This window comes from Mastigoproctus giganteus, chromosome 6 (assembly GCF_048544385.1).
Source record: "Mastigoproctus giganteus isolate SK-2022 chromosome 6, ASM4854438v1, whole genome shotgun sequence".
Taxonomy (NCBI): Eukaryota; Metazoa; Arthropoda; class Arachnida; order Uropygi; family Thelyphonidae; genus Mastigoproctus; species Mastigoproctus giganteus.
In genome coordinates, this window is record NC_143580.1 from 49,495,549 (window position 1) to 49,516,022 (window position 20,474).

General features: G+C 33.3%; 1 protein-coding gene across 7 annotated transcripts in view; it reads left to right on the forward strand.

The window, feature by feature from the left end:
- The window catches only part of LOC150084231 (peripheral plasma membrane protein CASK-like), a 1,403,586-nt gene that overhangs the window by 1,299,008 nt on the left and 84,104 nt on the right, over positions 1–20,474 (forward strand). For 6 of the 7 annotated variants that reach the window (XM_090375948.1, XM_090375953.1, XM_090375949.1 and 3 more), the window contains one exon: positions 9,151–9,180. The exons of the other annotated variant lie outside the window; for it this stretch is intronic. In XM_090375948.1, the coding sequence (XP_090232074.1) occupies positions 9,151–9,180 (30 nt within the window). The remainder of the gene's footprint in view (positions 1–9,150; positions 9,181–20,474) is intronic. 7 annotated transcript variants of the gene reach the window in all.

Consider the following 20,474-nt stretch of genomic DNA (forward strand, 5'->3'; position numbering starts at 1 on the left):
TCCAAATGCCTGTCCAGTTCCTCCCTAAATTTATTCAACCTGTCAACTTCCACAATGACAGATGGAAGTTTTTTCCAGCAATTAATCACCTGCTGGCTCAAGGAAAATTTCCACACATCTATTCTACATCTGTCTTTTCTTAATTTGAATTTATGCCCCCTTAGGTTCGTAATCTGAACAAGTGGAAGGATCCCATCAGAATTTAGTGTGCTCAACCCATTCAAGGCCTTATATACCTCAATCAGATCACTGCGCTGGTGCCTAGTCTCCAGCCACTGCAATTTGCAGAACTTAAGCCTCTCTTGGTAAGAGGATCCTCCCTTCATTCCCCTCACCAATCTGGTTGGCCTTCTCTGTACATGCTCAAGTAAATCTACATCCTTCCTAAAATGAGGCTTCCAGACCTGTACGCAGTACTCAAGGCATGGCCTGACCATTGCCTTATACAGAGGGACAATCACCTCCTTCTCCCTGCTAGCAAAATTCCTATATATCATTGACAAAACCCCATGACCTGCCCTCGCAGCCTGTCTGCATTGCTCAGAAAACTTCATATCTGACTGCACAATTACTCCCAGGACTTTTTCATTTTCTACCACCTTAAGTGTAGTACCACACAGTTGGTACGTTTCTCTGGGGTTACTTCTACCCATATGCAGTACTTTGCATTTGTCAAGTAGTAGTTAAACTTCAGTTGCCACTTCTTAGCCCATCTGCCAAAATTATCTAGATCCTGTTGTAGTAGCATACTGCCATTACTGTCATTAACAACCCTCCCAACCTTTGTATCATCTGCAGATTTCCACATTAAGCCTGATATACCTCCATCAATATCACTGATAAATATACAAAACAACAGTGGACCTAACACCGAACCCTGTGGGACTCCACTAATAACATTAGTCCACGAAGAGCAGCACCCATTGATTACCACCCTCTGTCTTCTCCCACTTAACCATCGTTTTATCCATTGTAGCAACTTACCCTTAATACCATTCTGCTCCAATTTGTACAATAGTCTTCCATGCGCAACAGTGTCAAAAGCTTTCCTGAAATCCAAATATATGATATCAAAATTATTTTTTGCATCCAGTTCCTTTGTAACCACATCATAATATCCTATCAAATTTGTCAGACAAGACTTTCCCTTAACAAACCCATGCTGTGTCTGAATTATTGCTGCAGTCTTGTCTAGATGATCCTGCAATGCATCTTTAACCAGTGACTCCATTATTTTATCCGGAACAGAAGTTAAACTAACTGGTCTGTAATTACTCGTGTCACCCTTCGATCCCCCTTTGTGAATTGGGGATACATTTGCACATCTCCAGTCCGTGGGGACCTCCCTTGAATCCAAGGATGCTTTCATAATTATGGCTAAGGGTTTGCTTTGTTCCTTTGCCGCCTCATTTAATATAACTGGATAGATCCCATCCACCCCAGGTCCCTCTCTTATGTTTAACTTCAACAATTTCTCCTCCACTTTGCTTTCAGTTATTACAAAATCATTAAGCATCCTGCTACAATTTGATAACCTTCTGCCATTTTCAAACCTTAATAATTCCTCATGTGTGAATGTAGATGCAAAATATTCATTCAGTTTGTTTGCTATCTGATCAGGATCATCAACAGTCGAACCATCAATGTCAAGTGGACCAATCAGATTCATCCCCTTCCTTTTAGAGTTTATATATTGTTCCAGCAATTAACCACTTGCTGGCTAAAGGCAAATTCCTGCACATCTATTCTACAACTGTCTTTCTTCAATTTGAATTTATGTCACCTCAGGCAATTAATCTGGGAAGAGGAAGAATCTCATCAGCATTGAGCTTGTTCAAACCATTCAAGGCCTTATACACCTCAATCAGATCACCTTGCAGGTGCCTAGTCTCCAGATGCTGCAACTTGCAGAACTTAAGAAACCTTTCTTGATAAGAGGACCCTTCATTTCCCCTCACCAATCTTGTAGCTCTTCTCTGTACACACAAGCAACTCTACATCCTTCCTAAAATGAGGCCTCCAGACCAGTACACAGTACTCAAGGCATGGCCTGACCATTGACTTATACAAAGGGATAAGTCATCTCCTTTTCCCTACTAGCAAAATTCCTGTCTATCATTGACAACACCCCATGACCTGCTCTGGCAGCCTGTCTGCATTGCTCAGAAAACTTCATATCTGACTGCACAATTACTTCCAGGTCTTTTTCATTTTCTACCATACAGTTGGTATATTTCTGTGGGAATATTTCTACCCAACTTTTCTAGATCCTGTTGCAGTAGCACACTACCATTACTAACTCTGCCAACCTTTGTATTATCTGCATACTTGGACATTGGGCCCAAACCGAACCCTGGGGGACTCCACTAATAAGATTAGTCCATGAAGAGCAGTGTCCATTGATTACCACTCTCTGTCTTCTCCCACTCAACCAGCCTTTTATTCATTGTAGCAACTTGCCCTTAATACTATACTGCTCCAATTTGTACAGTAGTCTTCCATGTGCAACAGTATTAAGAGCTTTCCTAAAATCCAAGTATATGATATCAAATTATCTTTTGCATCCAATTCCTTTGTAACCACATCATAGTATTTCTTCTGGTTGTCAAATGTGAGAGACATTTTTAATCCCATTTCTAGAAGAATTATTCTTTTTGATTCTTATTGTCTACTTTATTGGGTACACTTGCCTAATATCATGTAGAACCCGTTTTTTGCATGCATCATACCAGTGATTCATCTTGGCACAGACTCCATGAACTTATCAGTAACATTGGTTGTTGCTATATTGACCTACGCATACTGGTTGGTGCCTTGCAGCTCTGATGTCATCCCACACATGCTCTATGGATGGAAATTTTGTAACAAGACGAGCCATTAATCCAAGGAGTTAATGCTGTTGTGCAATAACTCCCTGGAAATAAGTCACCCAAGGAGTAGGCAGTCATCATGATGGATTGCTTGTAGTCTGCAACAATATTTATTTAAGTATGTCACAGACATATGATGCACTACACCACATGCTTGTATTCCCTGTTTGATCCAGACTATTATTTTCCTTGTAGAGACATATCTGTTGACCATACATCCTCCTCTCTCACAGAATTATCAACTACTGTTATTTGTCCACAGTTTATGTAATAAATAACCTATTGTGTTTTGACCACTTTGCCATTATTTGTATATTCTTGCTACGCTTGTCCTTTCCGTTTTGGCTATTATAGAAATACTGACACCTACAGTCATTCTACATTCAAATGTTGTGAAGTACAACATTTACAGTATTTTTTCCATGGCTGCTGGGGCTGCTCTCCTTCATGTGGGATGTTAACTTAAGTCACGTGTCAGTATGATGTATCAGTGAGATAAGTGAGCTTGACTATAATTCCAGGAACATTTTGAATGCACTTTGTATAATTCATTATAATGGGAAATAACTGTGCCAAAAATAATCATCTACTTAATTACCTGCTCGATATTTCAATAGTTTTGTGCTGGAAAAAAAAAATTGCAAATAATAAATAGCAGTTATGAAATCAGCTGAATACCACAAATCTTTAGTGTTAACATATTTATAAAATATATATATATTGTTATTGCTACAGAAGTAGTGAGGAAAGTATACAAAAACATGCATGGCACCTGTATTGCTAAAAGAAATGTTTCATTCAATTATCTGATTTGGTTTTTACTGAATTTTCTTAATCAAATGCCTTGTAACTTACTTCATAATGCCTTTTAATCTGGAAGTTTAATATTATCAAGTGATAATATTAAACTTCCTGTTTATGCTAAGTGTATGTTGACATTAATTTGTTACACTCTCTCATGATATTTGTGATGATAAGATTTAGAGTAGAAATTTTGTTTACTTTTCCAGTGATTCCAATAGTTTCTGTATTGCTGTAGAAAAATTTTCTTGGTAGATGTATTAAAAATGCATAGTTTTCATTCTTTCCACGTCTGACAATCCAGTTGTTGTGGCACAAATGTATGCAAAATTTCTTTTGCCACATTTTTCCCATAGCTGTGGCTTTTGTAGTCCTATTGCAAATTATTCAGGGCAAGTATATGCAAAATGTTGTGAGACCACATTGAACATCAGGTTCTATTTCATTGAATAAGTCTTGTTTCTTACTAAATTATAATTTAATATAGTTTTATCGATACAATGTTCCTTAAATTTTGTGAATTTGTTATTAAGGTTAATATGTGTCACATGGTTTTTCATGTGATTCAGTCATTATATGATTGTTAGTTTCTGAGTTATCAATAACTTCTATATTGTTTATGTCAAAATCTTGCATGTAGAAATTCTCAACTTTATAATTACTTATTATATTATATGCAAGCACAATGTTTTTAATGCCCAGTTTTCTATAGCTGTTTAAAGAAAGGATTGAGGTTCAGAAATGAATATTTTATGTGTAAATAAGTATCAGATATCTTTGTTTACTTGTTTAATTGAAATAATCAACATTCCACTTCATAAATACAAATGTTAAGTTATAAGTGACAAAAATACAATAGTTTGCAAAATAACTGAAGCCAGTTAGTGAAATTTGGTATGGAAAAACATTGTGTTATGATGACAGCACTGTTTGTTGACCTTAAGAATAAAGCATGTTATTTTCAAAGTATACAAATTGCTTCTGCAATTCTCAAAATAAGTATCCAGCAGAGGAGGAAGTTAGACCTTAATAGGGATGATATAATTACTCTAGATAAGCACCCACAGCAAGCTCATTTATGTTATTGAAGGTATTTGACAGGGCTACAGCATTGTTTGTGAACGTAAGGATAAAGTATATCATTTTCAAAGTATGCAAATTGCTTTTACAAATATCAAAACAAGTATCCAGCAGAGGAGGAAGTTACAGACCTTTATAGGGGTGATATGATTACTCTAGGTATCACTCACGACACACTCAATTGGTGTTATTGAAGATATTCAAGAGTCTATAAATATTGAAGCTCACTATTCCAAGAGAGCATTATTGAGCTGTCACAATGTGCATCTTCACATGTACATTGCATGTTATGCCTTCCCAGACCACCTCTTCCCTATAAGTTCCTTTCCCTGAACACTCTATCTCAGAGTCATTTGATGTATTTATGACTCCAGTTGATATGAGCATCTCACAATAAGAGAGGGCACAAGGTCATCTTGTATACAAACTTCTCTCCTATGGCCTACTGGATACAGTTCAGCAGGAGATATTCCATCTCAAGGTGGATGTCAACTTGGAAAATGTTGCTGTGTTACCATCTCCTCATTGTTTGATAGTTATGGCAAGATATCAGTTACAAACCTTTGCCAACTCATATGACTCTCCAGGATACTTTTGCTCCTGGAACTGTCTCTTAACTGAGATATACCCTTCCAACCTCTGCTTGTGTTTAGTGTCTTCCTGCCTTTGCCAGTAGATGATAAAGCATTACGCAGATATGCTTTTTATCTGTATACAATCAAATATAGTACACAGATACCAGACCACTCTATTTAAATGCTTCATTTAAATATTTTCTGTATTTGCATATCAGAATGATGATAGGGGTGATGATGTGCTCCTTGCTATTCATGTCAGCTGGTTGATATGTGTGAATGGTTTTCATATGATTTTACAAAGGAACTGTCTCCTGAAGCATACTAAATATAAGAACTTTTGTTCTTATATTTAGTATGCTTCAAATATGAAATGAACTATATATATTATGTTTTATAAATTTGGTTTGGTCTATTTTAATGGAGTAGTAGATTTGTAAATTGGGTAAAAGAAGTTAAATTGCTAATTTTTTTTTCCTTAAATTATGAATTCTTTATTTGTATTTTGGGGGAGGATATGAGTATCTGATCTTTATATGTAATTCGAACAGACTGGCAATGCACTCCAACTTTATTTTACTACATTTAAAAGAATCTACATTGTATAATGTTTATAGTTCTGTTTCATTACAATTGCCATAGAGGGGCTAATTGTAAAGCAGACATTAGTGCCATGTGAATTTCAAACCTACATGCAGAAACTCCCTATGCTTGATAACAGCTGATATTTCAGTACTCTGTCTCAGATGCTGCATCTCACTGATTACCATACAGCTTCTGAGAGAATGATGACTATTAGTATTGGCAGAATGATGAAAAAAGAAGCAAGCTTATCTAATATCAACTAAAAATATGACCCAGTTTATTTGTCCATCTTTGCTAATAATCTGTCCAATCCTCTAAACTTATTCAGACTTCCTGCCTTCATAACATTAGGGTGGAAGTTTATTCTAACAATGAGTTATTCTCTGGCTGAAGGCAAATTTCTGCACATCTGTTTTACAACTGCCCTTTACAATTTTAATTTATGTTCCTTGTGTGTGTTGCCTGAGAAAGAGCAGCCATCAGCATTTAGTTTACTCAACCCTTTTAAACTTTATACATCTCACTCACTCAGATCTCCATGATGATGCCTAGTTTCAAGATATCAGTGTAGCATATTTTACAAAACTCACTTTATATTTCCTAGTAAAAATACCATTTGTTCCCCCAAGTAATCTTATTTCCTACCTGAAATGAGGTTTCCAAACCTGTATGCAGTATTCCAAATGTGGCCTAACAGTTACTTTGTGCAGTGTAATCACCTTTTTATCCCTTCTTGAAAAGTTTCTTTATATCATGAATAGCATCACATGAGCTGTGCTTGCAGCTTGCCTGCACTGCTCAAGGAACTTCATGTCAGACTATAATTATCACATCTTTTTTGTTATCAGTTATATAGAGTTTGGTGCTACCCAAATGGTTTATAATTCTGGGATTATTGCTACCTAAGTGCAGTTACTTTGCATTTTTCTTTGTTAAACCCTAGTTTCCTTTTTTTCAGCCCATCTAAATAGTTTATCTAAATCTTGTTGAAGTAGCATACCCAATTAACATGCCATTAGACTTGAGACACCTACATTAATACATATTGGAAACAATAAGAGGCTCAGCATTGATCCCTGTGAGATCCCATTCATAACATTAGTTTGTCAAGAACAGTATCCATTTATAACTACTCTGTCTCTTATCACTTAATTATTCCTTTATCCATAGCAATAACTAGTATTGTAACACTTATAGCACTAACCAAAAAAAAAAAAAAAAAAAAATTCCCTAATGCATATTTTTCAAATTTGTACAACAATGAATTATGTGGGACTGTATCAAAAGCCTTACTGAAATCTAAATTATTTCTGAATTAATTTTTATATGTAGTCCCTTTGTGATGACCTCATAGCAGCTATTCAGAATGTTCATGATTACCCCTTAAGAAATCCATGCTGTCATGTCTTTGTAGCTCCATTTCTATCCAGATGGTTTTGTATTAATATAGGCTCCATATTAATATAGGCTCCATAATTCTATGCTGTAGAAGTAAAATTTTCAGGTTTGTCATTACTCACTTCACTTTTAAATCACATTTGTGAATAGGGAATACATTTGCATATCTCCTATGTTTGCAAACTTTCCCTGAATCCAAAGATGCTTACATTGTTATAGCTAGAGGCCTAATTACCTTGCTTGCTTCTTTTAATATATTGTATAGATTCTATAAGTATCAGCTGCCTTGTTTATTTTTAGTTGCAATAGTTTTTCTTCCAGCTGCCTTTAGGTTGTCTTAAAATATTTATGTTGTCAGTGTCAGGTTAACATGCAAAAAATACATAATGAGTATCCTGTCTGAAGGCAGGTTCTGAATCCTGGAAACTTGTACAGGTTGTGTATTGTGGTTTCTCATTTTATTTCACATATGTGTGTAGCTGCATGTTTGTTGGAGCAGTCTGCTTGTCTGCAGGGAGGAATAATTCCTTAAATAACTTCCTGGGGAAAAGGCTGTGCCTCCACTTAAACCCAAAGTGAAAAGGCTGTCAGAAATTCCTCTGATCTAGGATACCTAGACCTTTTGAAATGGGTGCAAAGTGACTAAGCCACTATACTGACACTGAGACATCGCCCATGAATAAACACATAGATGCTGTATACAGGATGTTTAAATTACAAGACACTAGGATCTCACTCCCATTATTTTTAGGCTTAGACTGTTTGTCATCTGGATTTTTTTGGTCATAGTTGGGCTAAAATTTTCGATTTTGATGTTAAAATCTAAAATTGTAACTTTTTCTTGAGGACTAAGTATTGTCATTTAGTCTTTATAATTTTTAAATATTTTGCCTAATCAGCTGCTTTTTTTTTCTCAATAGGGAAGTTGTTTCCTTCCTTTGTGTAGCATAAAAACGTAATCAGTATATTTCTGAAATGAACATAAACCAATTTTATTTGAAGTGGGGTGGGGTAGAAACATAATGATTGCAGCACACAAACTGCACACATACACTAGTTGTTTTATATTGCTAAATTGCTAAATACACTTAATAATGAGTGAATATAACACCTCACTTTTTTTTTTACTTTGAATAAAATAAGTTATGTTCATTTCAGAAGTACTCCAATGTCTTTAGTTTAAACTGAGAACAGTAAACAACTTTGCCATTGAGAGAAAAATAGTTGGTTTGGCAAAATTTAAATAAAGAAATTGCAAAGTCTAAATGATAATACTTAGTCCAGTTTTAAAATCAAATTCAAATATTTCATCCCAAATATAAGGGCGCCTCCGTAGCCAGGTGGGAAGGAGCAGCAGTGCGTAGAACACGCTTCTTGATTAGACCGGGGTTCGAGCCCGTCACCACCAAATACGGAGGATGCGGAAAGGTCAGGGAATGACCACTGCATATCCCGGAGCAATATGGCCTTAGTTGCTAATGCTCCTAAAAACCAAATAACATCATCCCAAATATGACAAAACTTAAATTTCAAAATAAGTGAAATAGACCTTAATGTTAGTGTCTTTTAATTGAAAGACACTATTTATGCAGCATTAGCATGCCTTGGTGTCCACAATAGAAGAAAGAGCCATTACTTTAATAAAAGCCATTTGTAATTCTTTCTAAGAAAATGGCCTTATAATATGTTTGAAATAACTTGAATTTAAACAACTTAAGAAAAATAATATACTGATTTCATTATTTAAATTCTGCTGCAATTTTTTGAATTTCATATAACCTTAAAGATAGTCTCTAATATTAAATATAACTAATTTAATTTTCTTCTTTACGTGCTGCTAGTATTTCAGGATAAATCCTCCACCGGTTCTTGTAAGTAATCCTCCTCCTCCTCCTCCTCCTTGTTTATATTCTACCAGTGTTTGTAGCCTGTAAAAAATAAATAAATAAATAAAATAAAGTAAATATGCAGTTCTTAGAACCCTTTGGTTGTTTGCATTGTATGTAACATTAACTGTTATATAATTTCTGCTGTGAAGATTGTACCCCTGTATTCCATAAATATGGTAGTTACTAGTAGCGGTTGAGATGTAATATCACCTAGAAGTGGAGAGTGACTGTCTTGTATGTACTTCAGAATTAGTATACACTGTTAGGGAAATGTAATTCAGATATTTCAGTATAATGTAATCCGACGGTGGAATGTAAAACTTTGTAAAGTTAGAACTGCAGTGTTTATTATCTTTCAAGGCTTTTTGTGGGAAATGTTTATCACTGGCAAAATACAATATATGAAGAATATTTTGAAATAGTGGACAAATGGTAATAAGAATTACTTTTTCTCTGATGACTCTGCTATATTCTGTTTAGGCAGAACATATCTGCCCTTGTTTTCATTAGCTCAACCATACAAAACTTGCACAGAAAGACTATATGCGGTGTCTAGTGACTATAGATATATATAGTTGTTAAATAGAAACAAATGAAATTAATGAAAATGTTATGTACTTAATTTATATTTAAAACTAACTGGATCTCAAAAGCAAATTTATGTGGATTATGTTTAATTATAAATGAAATAAGCTAAAAAAAAATGAAATCGGTTGTTAAATATATTAGCTACAATTAGTCTTAAACAGGAAGCGCATTACTACTTAGTGCTTCATGTCGAGAATAACTTTTCAACTTCTTTATTTTTTTTTTAAATATCTAGAGATAGAGACAATGCTTAGTTTATTAATAAAGCTTTTTACATGTGATTATCATCTATATCTAATATATATATCTTAATCTGATTATATTTCTGTAAAATAATGTGTAAACTTGGTGATTTAATATCAGATAAGTTAGCACTATTCTTTGTTTATGATATGATGAAAACCTTAGAATTAACTTAATATTATTGTCTTGGTAAATTACTATTTACCTTGAAGTATATCAAAGGGATCATGGTTACCTATGATAGAAATCTGGAGTTTTAACCATTGTATTTAGTAACAGTTAGTGTGACTTTTAATATCGAAAAATTAGAACTGTTGAATTCTATAAATTGCTCTGACTTAATTCTAATATTGTACTCTGAATTTACAATAACTCTTGGAAAGATCAACAGATCATATGTAATGATACATCTGTCTGCACACATCTTAGCTTAATCATATTTAAGTGAAAATAGTTGAATGCATACTGCAAAGTCAATTTTAAGTGTAAGGGAGTAAGTCAGTCAGTCAAGTAAAATGCAGTGGAGACTGGATAACAGTCCTTTCTCTTTCTCATTTAACATCATTATCATTGGAACTAACAGAAGGTTATCGTGAAGAATTAGCTGCTTCAATATATAATAAATAGTATTATTCAATTACAGGAAAAGAAATAATTATATAAATAGGAAATTTTTTTCTCTGGGCGAGAACCTTCAGAAAGATTCCTTCCAGTTGCACACATTTTTTCTTATAAATGATAAATGCTAATTTGATAAATAAAATGAATCAACAGTTATTAAGAAATAAATTTTTTTCAATTGTAGTTATGCTTATTAAGCATAGTAGTCAATTTAAACTGTTCAAGATGGAACTGTGGTATAGTTTTTTTAGCTTGGCATAATCTGCAAATTTGAAGTGAAACATTTGAGAACTATGAAGAAAGGGAGGGAAGCAAGAAATTTTATGAGGCCAGTTAGTATTCATCATTATTATTTTTTACACTTAATGTCTTGCTTTTCATGTGACATCATGACATCAAATTATTGTTCATTTATAGTGGTTGAGTTTTTGCTGATTTTTGAAAAGAAAAGAAAAGATTGCACATAAAAACCTAATGCTAGCAATATGAAGCTAACTTTGCTACAATGTATAGACTGTATAACATATACAACTAAAATAAGAGCTTTAGAAATGAAATTTGTTAAGGTAACAATGTATTGTTGTGTTCTGTTAACGTTTGTTTGTTCATTTATTAAACTTGTGTGTTTTATAAGCTGTGAAATTAGAGGAACTTTTGACATAGCCTTGTTTCTATGTTTCATAAGCAGTAATGGTTTGTTTTTATATTTTGAAATGCTGATAACTTAACAGTGATCATTGTCATGTAAATCTAGTAATATATGTGATAATGGTGGTAATGTAGATTGAAAAAGAGTACAACGAACAAAATATGGTTGTGAACAAGACATGTTTACCATGTCTTCCACTGTATAACATGTTAACATGAATACTAACAAAAAGTAAAGAAATAAATGCTTGTTGCAAGTATTCCCTGTATGTGTTGAGTCTTTTGCTGTATATAATTTAGACAGTATCAATTATCAAAGCAAATGGTTGTAGGAAAATCTTGACTTCTTGATGTTAAATCACTATCAACTTTAAAATACTGTTTTGAACTTGTCCATGTTATTTTGGCTTCCATCAGTTCTCAGAACTTATAATGTATTGACTTTAATCGCTTCTAATTTATTGAATGTGATGCTTTAGTTTGCACTCTGCCTGTTATCACATATCAGTGCTACACTATAGCATTCCACTTTGTAGCATCCTAGAAAATTTAAAAAAGTAAATACTTTGATTCAGTGTTTATATGCAATTTTAAATGGTTTATTGAGCTGCTGAAGTAGAAATTAGACAAAAAGCAAACCTTTTTCTTACCAGCAGGCAAGCCCAGTATACTAAGTAATATTGCATTCTTGTCAACATATTTGTATCAAACTTTGGGTATCTATTATCAAGACAAAGTTGGATGCAATACATAAAAAAGAATGGAATATTATATAGCATATCGGGATTGCCTATTGTAGGAGATGTTTGTTTTCTGTCTGAATTCTACTTCAGAGACTCAATAGATCATTTAAAATTGCATAAATTACATTGTCAATTATTTAATTTAATTATTTTTATTTATTTATTTTTTTTTTAAATTTTTGATTATTCCACCCCATGTAATGCCTTTCACACAGTATAATTATTTATTTGTAGCATATTTTTTACATGTTTTATTTTTGTTTTTAAGGGTGAAGTAGGTATCGTTCTTTCCCCTTTCAGTTTGTAATTTCCTGTAATTGGTTGATAAGTTTAAGTAATACAGTATGACAAAAAAAATAATTAATAATTAATCAGTAAATCACAAATTACCATCATCATGGATATGAAAAACTAAATTTGATTTCAGTGTTATTCATTGTTTTACCACAGTGATTTTGGGCTGAAAAATTAACTTTACTCACTAATAATCGTTTCATAATATGAGAATTGATTTGTCTCATCATGCTTAGCGTATATAGTGACTAGATGATATGACCTTCATTGTTCCAGATAGGCCTAAATTGATTCTCACAATACAAACTAGAAAGATTCATCTTTAGTTGAAAGAAATATCATCAGATTTAACTAGTGTAAATGCTCATCATATAAGAACAGATGCAATTTATACTGTGCTTCATACAGATGGCCCATCACTTCATTCCTATTCACTTCTGAGTTCAGCTGAGGTTCCTTATCATTTTTAAGAGTAAATGGTAATCTACCAAACATTTTGGGCATATTATTCATAATTTGGTCATTAAATGGATAATATAAGAATGATGGCATTGAATAAGATAGTAAAGATAACAATTGATCCATATGAAAGAAAGGATAGTTAGCTCCTGGGAAGTTTTGGCACAAATAGCTGGAGCTGCTAGAAATTATGATAAAATTCATAGCCACAAAATGCCCTATTTTGCCAGTGGGGGGATACCTTTGACATCAGAGAGCCATCAAAATACTTTCAAAAACTTTCCAGATCCAATTTGTTCAATCTCTTCAAAGGAAGAAAAGTTTTTAAAGATTCTTGCGAATAATCGTTGACTGCATTTCATATTCAGCCAAAAGCAACACCTTACTGGGTATGAACAAAATAAAATATGATCAGAAGATTGAATTACTTCTTGATCCTTTCATGCAACTTATCATAAAGGATGCAACCAAACCATTGGAAAGAAGAAATGAAAGAAAACTCAAAACTAAAGGACAAAAAAAAAAAAAAAAATAAATAAGACAACAGTTATTTGAAAAAATTAAATCCTAACAACTTTGAACCACCCAAGATCTTAACAAGCATCAATATGCATAAGGAAGAAGCTCCTATCTGCTCCCTCCTCAGCAGATACAACTACCCAGGGGTGATAGTTACTAGATGGTTAGCTCACATTATTTCATTTGTGATTCCCAAGATCCTTGAAGACTTGATTATGACACATTTTGAGGAAAAAGCCTTGGATAAATTCCTATAGAAACCATTAACCTTTTTATAATGACATCTTAGACTGCAGTGTGGGCTTATGGCAGCCAGTTCCTGGGTCGCAGTGGTCAGTTTTTCTAAATGCTTGTGGACTACAGGTAGTGAGTTTCTGATGGCAGTGGATTCTATAGCATGAATTTCATTCTGGAATTTTGAAATTTTATAAAACCTAACAACACTTATTTATTAATTTGCTTTTAAATATTTTTTTCTTATTTTTACTTCACTTCACTTTTTCATTCATTACAGTGAAAAATCAAAATGTACATATATGAATCACTTGGTTCAATCAACTTCTAGAGCAGAATTTCTGAAAATTTATTCAATTTCAACTTTTAAGCCAAAATCGGACTGAAACCAGTGTGAGCTTTTCTTTGGATTTTTAAGGCTACTTTCTTACTGCTGTTATAAACTGTCCACAATTAGTTGGAAACATTGATAACAGATAACAGCACCTACTTGAATATTTATGAAGAAGTCATATGTAAAGAGACATTTTTGAATTGACTTCAAAACATATATAGTAAACCCTTGATTTTATGGACCTCGATTTAACAGATGATAAAATAGTTAACTGGCACCAGAGTCTATTTTGAGTGTGCTCATGAGATGAGGAAATACCAAGAACTCATGAGCCACAGGAGCCAGCATCGCAATCTGTTTATGAATATTCTTGCTATCATATCATTCAGTGCTCACCTGTATTCTGTTTCTTTATTATAACCTCACTTATGGTGTATCATCATGGTCCTGATAAAACTGGTGGAAAGACAAAGCATATGCATCTGAGTGTTGCACAGAAATTAAACCTGTTAGAGCAGTTCAACTCGGTGCCTCTGTAGCCAGGTGGGAAGGAGCAGCAGTGCGTAGTATATGCTTCTTGATTAGACCGGAGTTCGAGCCCGTCACCACCAAATAGGAATGACCACCGCATATCCCGGAGCAATATGGCCTTAGTTGCTAATGCTTCTAAAAACCAAATAAGCAAACAAACAAGCAGTTCAACTCTGGTGTGTTGCTTTCCTGCAACTATGAGAAATGTGGTGTGAAGAAAACACTGTGTCAGATGTTGTAGAAAGCATGACTAAGTTTAAGGAGTCTGAAAATTCACCAGTATCTCACTTTGGCTTCTTAACCACAATTCTAAATGAAGTTTTTCCAGGCATGACTATACAGTCATAGTAAATTATTTTCTACTATGTAATATGTATCAACCAACAATATCAAAGTAAATAAAAGCTTGTTCTCTTATTATTTAACTTTATTTCAGTATTTCTAATATATACATATATAGAGTAACTGTTTAAATTTTCAGGGTTACAAATGTTCTCAAAAAAATACTTTTGATTTAACGGACATTTGGCAATAATGAACATCCCTTTGCCTTGTTACTCCATAAAATTGAGGGTTTTCTGTATATACATGTGTACTGCATAGAGCCTGTACATGAAAAACATGTTTTTTTGCACATGAAAGGGTTAATATAGTAAGGTATTCTGATTACATTCTTGATTTGGATCCGTGGCTTAGAGAACACATAAAGACATTTGGAGTACTGTGTCCAGTATGTACACTACACCTGAAAAAGCTTCTTGAGATGGTTCCAAAGATGGGCAGCCCATTTGACGAAAGTACATATATGAGTTGCAGAGATTGGCAACCAAGCACCTTGTATAGGACCCCATTATCTATTAAGGCTCTGAGAAAGAACAGCAAAGAACAAAGCTAAAATTTTAATTTTTATAAATGATTTTATAAATATTGAGTATTACAGCTCTGATTCATACTATATAAATGATTCCAGAATTAGGGGCCATAAATTCAAACTATCAGGAAAGGAGATTGACTGGATTGTAGAAGTTATCTGTTAGCTGGTGAGTCGTTGATTACTGGAGTAGCTTACCTCTGAGTTCAGTTGAGACTGTTAGCCTGGGGCGATTCCAAGGTCAACTGGATAGTTAACCTGCATTAGGAAGGGAAAAACATAGGACTATTTTTCTTTTTACATTTTTTATATATATTGAATTATTATTATTATTTTTTGACAAGTGCAGCAAAAGCCTGTGATTTTCTTGAGATATATGGCTAATACTAATAATAATTGACTCTTTTCACCAACTCTTTCCAGTCGAAATTTGAGCAAGACTAAAAAAGCTTTCCAAACTAGAGAATATAACCACAAAAGTTCTCAGAAAGTCCACAGATCTAGGATGGGTTTTACACTACAGATCACATCATCCCCAGGGCACAAAAGCAGGCATTAACCGTGAGCACTCCACACACACATTTACAATCCAAGAAGATCTCATGTCCACCACATTATCATCAGTAGTGGTCTCCCTGAGGAGCCCATGCACAGGGAAAACCATCCGTATGTTCAAGATCTTGCCAAACAACCACATTCAAGACAGCAAATTTATTCATCCAATTCTTCTAGACTATATGATTGTTTCATGAGCCGAAAACATAGTTATACCAGAAACTATGATTGTTCAGTGGGTCAAAAACAATTATAAAAACACTCTTTTCTGAGGCTCCAGAGAAGAGATCTCATTAGGGAGATCAGTCTACCAACTGATCTGCCATTGTGACCAAATCTATATTGGATAAACATACAGCCTTTTAAGAACTGAATTCAGAAACCCAGGAAAATATAAAATTCAGCAGAACCATCAAACTTGACTCTGCATTATGCTGAATCATTTCAGGGCACCAACTAGATTACAGCAAAAAGAAAATTCATTCTATAGATAACAAGATTATTTTTTCTCTGTTATTTTTAAATGACAGTTCGGTTATTTGACTTGTTCTGCGTTATTGTGGGCAACCATCTTTTTCTGGTCATTTGTGTAGAAACATACCTTCAACAAGATCAAATATCCAGAAACACATACTACTACTGCTGGAGTGAAAAGACCTTTTCTTTTTGGCAGGAAAGAACAAATCGGATAAATTAGAAAAACAGGTCTCCAGAGGAAAAAACCCATATCATACTGCCTCGAGAGAGAGATCTCACAGTTTCCACAACTTCTCATAGACTTAGAACTCCCATTAAACAGGTCACTGGTGTTCCAACCACCAAATATGAATACACTTCTCTCATTTTCCTCTTCTAGACAAATCTGGGTCTGGAAGTGCCTCCACTGACATCATTCTACCTGCACAAGCATCAGAGACTATAGTCCAGCAGCATTCCAGTGGGATTTGCATGCTCTCTCTCTCTCTCTCTCTCTCTCTCTCTCTCTCTCTCTCCCTCTCCCTCTCTCTCCCTGCTTGTTAAGTTTTTTTTTTTTTTTTTTTTTGTGCCATATAAAGTAATTTAATTGATAAGCTTACTTTTTATATATATATATATAATGTATGTATATATATATATGTATATTTTGCCAATAATAGTAATAAGTACCGAAATGCTCATTTCTTTGGACATTTTGTGACCATGAATTTTGTCACAATTTTTAGCAGTTTTTTGGGGTATTTGTGTTAATAGTTTCCAGGATTAAATTATTCATTACTTCACTTGTAATAAGTGCTTTCTTTGTTATCATATAGGATAGTGCACATTCTGTCTTATAAAACTCATTTGTGATGGCATTGATTGCATTCTTGAGTCAGTTAACATGTTCATTAGTTTTTTTTAACATCAAATTTTGACCCTATCATATGACAAGAATTTTAAATTATTATTTTCAATGAATAGTATTATTGCCACCAGTTACATAAAGCCACTTGTTTATGACTTTGTGAGGACTTGTATACATTCCTACATGATGGCACTTTGTTCATTAGTTGTTAGAATTATATGACAATATAATTCTAACAACTAAGGAACTGACATAATATAATTCAAGGTGTTAAAAAAAAAAAAAAAAAAAAAGTTGAGAGCTTTTTGTGATATTTCTTTCAAAATATTGATAAAATATGCGATCTAACTGCAATCTGTATTTTTCTGTTACAAATTGCAGATTACAGTTGGATAATGGAACAAATGGAATACTGTCGGACTACAGATCGATTTTGAATGAGTTGTAACGTAAAATAAAACATACAGAAAGACATCTGTAGAAGCTGGATATGTGTGAAACTGCCTATCTACACTATGACCCTTGCCCTTATTTTTTACAAATTGGAGGAAGTTTGTTAATTTTTTAACCACCCACAATGGAAGACAACTTCCCACTTCATCAGAATAAATATACAGACCATCAAATATTTTAACTTTGACTAGAATGAAATAGCCTTTCTATCATTATCAAGTACATAGCTAGCATTTTATGATTTTATGCAGCAAATGAAAACATAAAATTAATTGGATTACTAAATCAAAATGCAATTCATGCAGTACATGAAATGCAAAAAAAATCTTGAAAATGATATGTTGCATATGTTGGTTTAAAAACAATCCCTTACAAACCATGAATTAAAGAACTGTCCTAAAATATACAGCAGTAACTTCCCCATTAGTTATGCACCTCAGGAACATTTGTGCATATGAAATATATTAAGCTTATATATGAAACTTATCCCCCCCCACACACACACACACACACACAAAAATTTTATATACCACTGCTTACAGCATCATTCTGCACTGGTAAATTAAATGTGTATTGTGGAAAGGACAAAATATGCATTTCTTTAAATAATTATTGGTAATACATGGGCTACTAGTGTTTATATTGTTAATATAAATACTAACAAACCACATGAATTATTTGTAAGTAGAATTTAGTATTATATATATTTTTAATTAAATTCCAGTAATGTGTATGTATACCTTTATTCCAACACAGTATCCTACTTTCTTCTCATTATCAGGGGCTCTTGTACAGGTCCTTCTAGGTACTGCTGTAAAATATCAGTTGCATGTTAATTGCTGGCTCAAAGCTAATATCAGTAGCTGTCTCTCCCCAAATATAAACCCACTTTTACTTGAATATTTTGACAGTGAAAAGTTGTTTACTCAAAATTATATAGAGAAAAGCACCTTTCAGGTTCTTCATGAGTCTCATTACTGTTCTCCTAGGTACAACTCCTAAACAAAATATACAGTTTTAATCGTGTGTGTGTAATTTTGAAATTTCAGTTTTATGAACTTGATAAAACTATTATGTATGTGAAGTAACTGTTTTTTTTTTCTTAATGCAGAAGTAATAAAACTTTTGTCTAACTGAAAATAGCAAGTGTAAAAAAAAAAAAAAAAAACACATTTTTTATATTTTAAAATACATTTAATTGCAAACTTTTTCCCTGAAATAATAATTAAAAAAAAAAAAAAAAAAAAAGTTTGTGTCTGTCAGGTTTCATGCAACTGTTTTTATTGTGACTGGATGCATGACCATTGCTGGATGAAAATCTAGAAATGTTGCCATAACAATATGGCAACATTTCTAGATTCTTTGTGGAATTTTGCCATCAGGTCTGAATGAATGAAAAATGACTGCCCTATGAATATGACCGAAATAAACATGATGGAACACTTAATTTCTTCAATTACTTCATATTATTCTCAGTTGTTTCATAATGGCAGTCCTCCTTTCATGATTAAGGTTTGATGACAACACTGTGCAAAGAATCTTAAAACATTGGCAAATTTCTTGAATAGGAGTTCTAGTCGGAATTTCTATAACCTAATTTTTCAGCAGAAAAAATTCCATTTTAAAAGTAATTTATGTGGTTTAATAGTGTTTCTTTTTATTAAAATAATTCTTTATAAATTAAAATATTTATCAGTTTGGCACTCTTCGTGGATGAACTATTCTATGATTGTTATCAGATAATTTCAGATGTCATCATATGTTTTCAAAACTGCACTATTGTTTACATAAGTTTTTTACTCGTTCTACGATTCTGAATTCAAGGATCTAAAAATTTTGAGTCAAATGAACAATTCAGATGTTATGCCTATTCAGTATGTTATGAAACCACAAGAAATATTGTGGCCTCAAAAATTCCCCTTGAAACATTGATAATAAGTGAGTCTTACATGCTTTGCATAATTTAGTATCATGATGACCAACTGAACAAATACTCTTATCTAGATGCTGGGCAAATGTGTGGATATGAGTATTTTCTCATTAATCCAACACAAACAGCAAAGACTGGTGTTAAGAGAGTTAAACTGAGTAGCAACCATAAAGTATATTCTATTAGAAGCTATTTTTAAAGAATTATCACCCATTCTGATATCTTGTCCTTTCCTCTCTAAAGAACTATGAATAATGTAATTATGAAGGACAAAACAAAAGACTGCCCTAAAACTGCTATAAACCTTATAAACCCAAAAAATTCTCACAATGAGACAGACATGCCAAATTAAGTATTTATTTTTAGTAACTGTTGCTGTCTCCCCCCCTTTTTTATTTGACTTAATAAAATGAATACAGTCATTTTAGTAACTAACAGAACACTTAATAGCCATACAACTAAATTTATCATCAGCTGCATTACATATTCCATATTTGCAGAGAATACAGGCAGATTTATTTTATTTTTAACACTTTTTTAAGCTAACAACATTGTGCAAAGTATCGCTGGATGCCGGAAGTCTTCATTTAAATAAATATTTACTATCTAGTATCACTTGCAGAGAGCCTCTAAAGCTTGCCATTACTGCAGCTGGTCTTTAAAATAGTTATTGTAGAGATGCTCATTATAAATGCTATAACTTGTCTTCAGTTTCAGAACCCATATTTTTAAGTATTTAGTTATAATGCCAACATGCTATGACTTGGCATTATACTCAAACTTCCCCACCCACTCACCTTCCTCCATGAGAAATAATTAGAATTAATGAAAAGAATTTGATGGCCATGCCTATTCACAAAATATGCACTTGCATAAGTGAAAATTCCCAGGATTCCTGTATGTATGTTCAGTATCTCATAGTGAACTGT